General features: G+C 41.6%; 1 protein-coding gene across 1 annotated transcript; it reads right to left on the bottom strand.

Annotated features, from left to right (window-relative positions):
- Positions 1–5,298: 5,298 nt before the first annotated feature.
- Positions 5,299–6,446, bottom strand: LOC146455135 (uncharacterized). Its single transcript, XM_085094705.1, has one exon. The coding sequence runs from the start codon at positions 6,407–6,409 to the stop codon at positions 5,480–5,482; it is 930 nt and encodes a 309-aa protein (XP_084950831.1). The 5' UTR covers positions 6,410–6,446; the 3' UTR covers positions 5,299–5,479.
- Between the last annotated feature and the right edge of the window lie 447 nt (positions 6,447–6,893).

Here is a 6,893-nt window from a genome sequence, read left to right on the forward strand (position 1 = left end):
CAGGGCTTCAGGTCTCCGGGCATAAAAATGTTGGGCTCCAAGGCTCCAAGACAGAAACACTCGAGATCTAGGACTCCAAGGCCTTACTCCAGGGGTCGTACTTGCTTTCCGTGCTGTACGAATAATTTGCGCGCCCCGAAGGGCGAAGGCAGAATTTTCTAGTGAGGTCTGGGGCGTTGATCCCCGAGAAAAGCTTAAAACTTGCCAGCCTGTTCCAGGCTCTCAAATGATTTGGCGGACGAAAGGCTAAACCCAGAAGAAATAAAAACTTTAATTAAAAGCCAAATGTAATTTAATGTTCGATGTTCACAATCATCAGCGTACGGGGCGGGGGGGCTGGGGGGCGGGCTGCAACACCCCCCCCCCCCTCCCTGTCGGAAAAGAAATAGTATTGTTCGGGCAAAACGGATGTACCGTTAGGGCAAAGACATAGTAAAAAATATTTTATATTTTAATAACTTGATTTGGGCCGTGCTAGAGCAAGTGCCGAGGATAATGGAGGCGTGGTCACTTTATCAAAGGATCGCGATCTCAAGACCTACAACGAAAGTAATTCGCTTCTCCACTCAATCTGTGAATTTAAGTTTGTTTATGGCTTGATGGTTTTGAAGCTCATCTTATCCAAATCTGATGTAGATATCTACAGGGAGAAAAGATAGATGTCATCACTGCCAAGAAGACTACTGATGCTGTCGTTAAGACACTGAGCAATTGTCGCAGTGAAGAGAGCTTCACTCATATGTGCTCACATGCTGATGTTATAGCGCAAAAAATCAGAATAGGAATCGAGGGTACGAAATTTACCTTCAGAGATGCCAAGGTGCCTCGAACCAGACCATCACGCCGACTTCAGGGCCTTACTCAGTGGTGAGACACCTGCTACAGCGAAAGACAGATCACAACAGACGGCAAAAGAACACTTTCGTATCACAGTTTATTACACAAGTATTGACAAAGTCGTCAGTGAACTTCAATCAAGGTTTGGGGGCAATGACCAGGAGGTTTTGTGCACATTGGGGTGAAATCGTATTCAGCCGTTCTCTAGCCTGCGTAGCTGGCGGTTTTGGTGGGCGGGAAAGCCGGGCCAAAACGAGTGGTGCAGCTGCGGGTGAAATGGGGAGAGAACCGCGACAGTCGCGGCGAAGCCGCGTCAACGAGCGGCTTCGCCGCGAAGAACCGTTTCTCGTGGCCCTCGCCCCATTTCCCCGCGGCTTCGCCACTCGTTTTGGCTCTCGTGCCCAAAAAACCGACAGCTACGCAGGCTAGCCGTTCTCCGGCATCAACAAAATCCAAACTGCATCAAATTTCTATGGCGTGGATAGTGAAATGCTATTAAGTGAGAGGTCAGTCTTTGAAAACTACGACTGCGGGGACCCATGCCAGAAAAAAAACTGACGCAGCCGTGATGGTAAAGACCATGCATCAAAATGGTCTCCATGACATTTTACCCGTTCTATATAAAGTTGCCTCCATGCTGGCCACAATTCCTGCAACCTCGTGCTCTGCTGAAAGGTCTTTCAGCGCCCTTCGCCGCATCAAGACATTTTTAAGATCCACAATGGGACAAGAAAGACCGACTTAGCAGTATCGCCGTTATTAACATTGAAAGAAAGTATGCAAACAAGACAATGCAGAATGACATACAAAGGATTATTGACATATTTGGGTCTCGAAGTAATCGTTCTTCCGATACTTCTTTCAGAGCTCAAATGGGTACGTTTTATCTCTCGCTTCATGGTTTTGTATTTTAGAAATGTTGATCTCGATTTACCGAAAATATTTGCACTATTTTGAATGCCCGTGCTCTCACGGTATGGAAAAATCATCTTGTGCATCTGTGACCAACAAGTTTCATTTGGGCAAATTATGTTCAGCCCCCCCCCCCCCCCCCAACAAAATTTTGCCCGTACGCCGATGTTCACAATAACAGTGCACCAATAAACATCATGAAAAGTTCTCGATTTTGAGAACCTCAAGTACTAGCCTGCGCGGCAAGTGTTCCCGTACGAATGAATTTTTCCGCATTCTGGCCGCGCGAAAATATTAATTGGGGCGAGAGCAAAAAATCGGCAGACGGGGGCGGGAGTGGGGAGACACCCGTCCGCCGACTTTTTGCTCTGGCCCCAATTTTCGCGCGGCCAGAATGCGGGAGTCTCTCGGGGAGGAACAAAGAGAGCGGCGGAAATCGAGCCTAAATCTAGAGTTGATGTGCGAAAAAAAAAAAAAAAAAAAACTTTTTTCGCGTGTTGGCGTCAAAACCTGGAATGAGATACCTAATGATTTAAAAACTTTAACAAAAAATTGTTCAAGAATCGAAAGGATTTAAAAGAAGCATTGTTAGGCATTCTAAAAACCGAAGATTCGTACACTGAGGTTGGTGCGGAGCAAACGGCAGATTTAAACATCAAGAGGCCAAAAGTATCTAGTTAATACGTACCGTTTCGTATTACTCTTTACTACACTTTCCTTACTACAACAATCTACACTTTTCATTTTACATTTCCTTCTTTTATTTTGTTTCCCTTTTGCTCTTTTTATGTTGTAAAAATATGACAATATATAAGTTAAAGACTGGCTGACTCGCCTCGATTAGCGTTGCTTGGTGCTGGTCAGTATAATATGCATGTACATCATATTTTCTGTAAATAAATCGATTGTTGACAATCCTTTTTTTCTTTGCACAGCATCAAACATCAATTTCATGTCAGGTAATACTTGCAACAGGACAGAACTAAAGAACGGGATGGGTGAAAGTTTGGAAAGTTTTTTAAAGAAATAAAACCTTTTCCTTTTACATGTTTTCATAAGCTGTACTTTATCGCCATTAGCAACTTTATTATACTCATTTAGTACAGATCTTTCAAGTTTTGTAAATTTTCCTCCCATGTAAATATTTATTATTTCCTTGTAGAAACCGTTATCCTGTATTATATTCAGAACAAAAAACCATAAAAATAATTGATTAGGCGTCATTCACAAAGTTGGGCGGGGAAGGAAAAGAAAGAGTTTTGAGGGCTGTTGTCACTTGTCAGCTACACAATTGTCCGTTATCAGTAGAAAGAATTTTGAAGCTATACGTCAGTTTGCCGTTTTACGGTTGTCTGTACCAGAGACCGAACTGACCCCTTACAGTAATTTTTAGCTCAAGAATGTCACAAGGACTTTTTCTGTGTCAGTGTTTAAAAGAAATTCAATCTCTTAGAAATCGAAAAGATTTTCAGTTTAGTGTTTTTGGGAAATTGATACTCTGTACATGTGAATTACTCGTCGAAATGAACATTTTTTCAGCCGTTCTTGTAGGTTGGTTTGGAATCTGATTAGATCGAGCACAACTCGTGGATAGCCCAAAAACCTTTTGTCACGAGAAAAACTATCGACAATATTGCAAAAAGGAATATTTGACATTAAAATACCACACTAAAATCAACGCATGGCGACGAACAGTTTCTTTAAGAATCAAGTGTAAAAACGTTGCTATAACATAAGCGTAGAGAATGTATTTAAGGTCCCAGTGAAACTTAAAACTTTTGGTGAAACTTTACTCCGCTGAAAATTTTAAGTTACATAAAGATTGCCCCTCAAACTTCCAGACTTTACGCTTTAAACTAGTGGCAATCGAAGAAGGGACTTGAACATAGAATTTGCTCCGCCTTATGATTTTTACATTCTGCTAAAGCATTCAGTTATCAAAGTGCAAGTGAGAAGCATCGAGCTCTGAGCTGACTAGCACTTTTACAGCAAACGTCTACAAATCTTCGCGCCCAGTCGTCAAATTTTAATAATAACAGCAAACTTAAACTTGTCTGCTGTTAACGTTTTCAGGCACACGAGTTATTGAAACTCGAAAGTTCAGCCAAATATGCGCAATCAGAATATTTTTAGTTCTATATCTTAGCCAGCGCCACCTTCCGTTATTTGCAGTGTTATTTATTTATAAAATTTTGTCAAGTTTCATACATTAAGTGTGACGCCCTTTGTTGTGATCGGTCCCTGGGTAATTGAATTAAAATAATTTTTGTTGCTGTCCTATGTTTTCATTGGTCCCCGGGTAATTACTCTGTCAGCTCATGATTGGCTCCCTGTCACTCTTTTGTTGTTGTCCTATATAAGCCCGATACCACCCGGATGGTTTGGGCGGATTCACAAAACTGAGTGCACAGTATGTTGTGTCGTTACCAACTTTCATTTCCTTCACTCCATGATCCTACCCCACAAATTCACCCCAGCTAAGGCCCCACTCAGACCCATGAATTTACCCGACCTCACATTCCTTCCCTCTCCTAAAGTCACTCCATGATCCTACCCCACGAATTCACCCCAGCTAAGACCCATGTATTTACCCGACCTCACATTCCTTCCCTCTCATAAATTCACGCCATGATCCTACCCATGAAGTCACCCAAGCCAACACCCTCTAATACCTATGAATTTACACATCCCATCATTTCTTCCTTCTCATAAATTAACACCATGACCCTACATTTCACCCCACCAAACCTCACACTCACACCCATAAATTTACCCCACCCAACACCCCATTCACACTCATGAATTTACCCCACCCCACCCCATGTCCCATACCCATGCAATGAATTCGCACCACCATTTTCTTATACCCATGTATTCGCCACTATGCCACGAATTCGTCCCTCAAACATCTCTTAATTTTACCCAGTACTCAAAAATCGCCATGGTTTTAGAATGTACGTTTTCCAGTGGAACTTTTTCTTATCGACATCTTAGTTTCAAAATGTGGACAGTTCCCTTGGTATTGAGAACTCCAAGGTCCTCAATAATACGGATCGGGGCCCATTTTTCGAAAAAGAGGCTAAAAAAATCTTGGTGTTTATAACTGTTGTCTTTCTAGCTCTAACTCACGTCGTTTGCCAATATTAATTATCTATGCTATCCGCCGTCAAATTTTTATAAGGTCCATAAATCAGTAAAAAAGTCAATCCTGGACAATATTTTTCGAGAAAAACGTAAATTGCCCGTGTATTTTTCTATCTCTCTGGCAAAAACGCAGACAGATTCGTAGAAAGTTTTCACTCCCCTCCCCGTCCCTTATTCAATTATGTCTGCCTGACATGCAAGGATGGGGCAAATTGTGGACCTATGAATTTTACCCATCCTAAAGGCTCATCCATCAGTTGTTATTTATTTATGCTGTCTCCAGCTCTGTCCATAAACTTGGAAAAGATAAATAACGAATCAACAAGTTTTTCGAAATTGATTTAACTATAAAAGTTAACGTTAAAAGAGAACGTCGTTTCGACCGTCCGACGGTCATTTTCAAGTTCAAAATGAGAAGTAAAATATGTGCTTATATACAATTGTGAAAAAACTAATGAGATGCTGACTTAAAAAGCTCTAAGATATTCACATCTAAACAATATCAAAAATAATAGCGTGAATGATAAATACAAAGGAACGCTAAAAACGATAAAAGGTATTTAAAAGGTATTTAAAAGTGAAATAATTAAACAAATAACTTCGCGCGGATCGAGTCGCATCGTTTGTTCAGTTTCGGCTTTAGGTCGCGAATAAACAACATCTCGAAGATCAAGCAGTCGAGTTTGCTCTGACACTTTCTCAGGATTCTGAAGTTGCTTTTAATGGTCTCTGGATCCTGTCCATGCTCGTCCTTTACATGATTGCCAATTGCAGATCGTTTGTGTTCCTCCACACGTTGATGCAAGTGTCGACTCGTGAAGCCAACATAGTCTGCATCGCACAGACCACATTTGAAATAATAAACAACGTTTTGTTGATTCACAATGGGAGGTTTATGTTCCTTTGGTTTGATTTTGCTCTTAATCTTCCGACTTGTGTAGACAGGATGGACATCAGCATCGATCTTTCGGCTGAGATCACTAAGTTGGTGTCTCACCGCGTTCGCCGATTTCTGGTCTTTGAAAGGTAGGACGATTCTGACGAGAGCTCGTTCGTCGGATACCCGTTGTTCAGGACATGCATTCTCAGTAACTTTCGTTTCAATAAAATGTGTGATGGTGTTCTCTACGACGGTTTCAGGATAATGCAAGCGAGAAAAAATCCCTTTAAGACGTTCACATTCCTGATGGAAAAAATGCCAATTCGAAGAGAGTTTGAACGCCCGGTTTAACATTGTTTTCAGCAGAGAATGTTTGTATTTCATGTCAACATGGCTTTGGTAGTGCAGTAAAAGCCCAGTATCGGTTGGTTTCCTGTAGACCTTCGTGTCTAGTCGGGGGCCATTTCTGATAATCACCATTCCAAGAAAGGGAAGTTTGCCGTTGTCTTCGAGTTCCATTGTGAAACTGACTGAGGGGTGGATTTCATTCAGTGTCGACAAGAATTCAGAGGCAGATGAAACATCGGGCATTTTGCTGAGAGTGTCATCGACATAGCGTTTATAGAAAGCGGGCATCTTGTTTTGGTTTGTCAATTGTTCTTCGATATTGCTGTCAGCGACAGGAACCTACAACTATAAACTTGCTAAGTGGCTGGATCAAAAGTTAAAACCTTTGTCCGTCAATGACCATACCGTTAATGACATCTTCTCGTTTGCTGATGATCTACATGGGATGAAAATCGACGAACACGATATTTTAGTGTCATACGATGTTTCATCTCTTTTCACAAACGTGCCAGTGGATGAAACAATTGAAATCCTAGCGGAGAAAGCTTTTAAAGACGATTGGTTCAACAAGCAATACGACCTTAACATCACAAAAACCAACCTTATAGAGTTGTTAGAGGTTGCTACAAAGAATCAGCTTTTTCAATTTGAAGGAAATCTGTACGAACAAGTGGACGGAGTTGCTATGGGCTCTCCACTTGGGCCACTCATGGCAAATGCATTTATGTGCAATATCGAAGAACAATTGACAAACCAAAACAAGATGCCCGCT

Source organism: Pavona decussata, unplaced genomic scaffold (genome assembly GCF_977016875.1).
Source record: "Pavona decussata unplaced genomic scaffold, jaPavDecu1.1 SCAFFOLD_286, whole genome shotgun sequence".
NCBI lineage: Eukaryota > Metazoa > Cnidaria > Anthozoa > Scleractinia > Agariciidae > Pavona > Pavona decussata.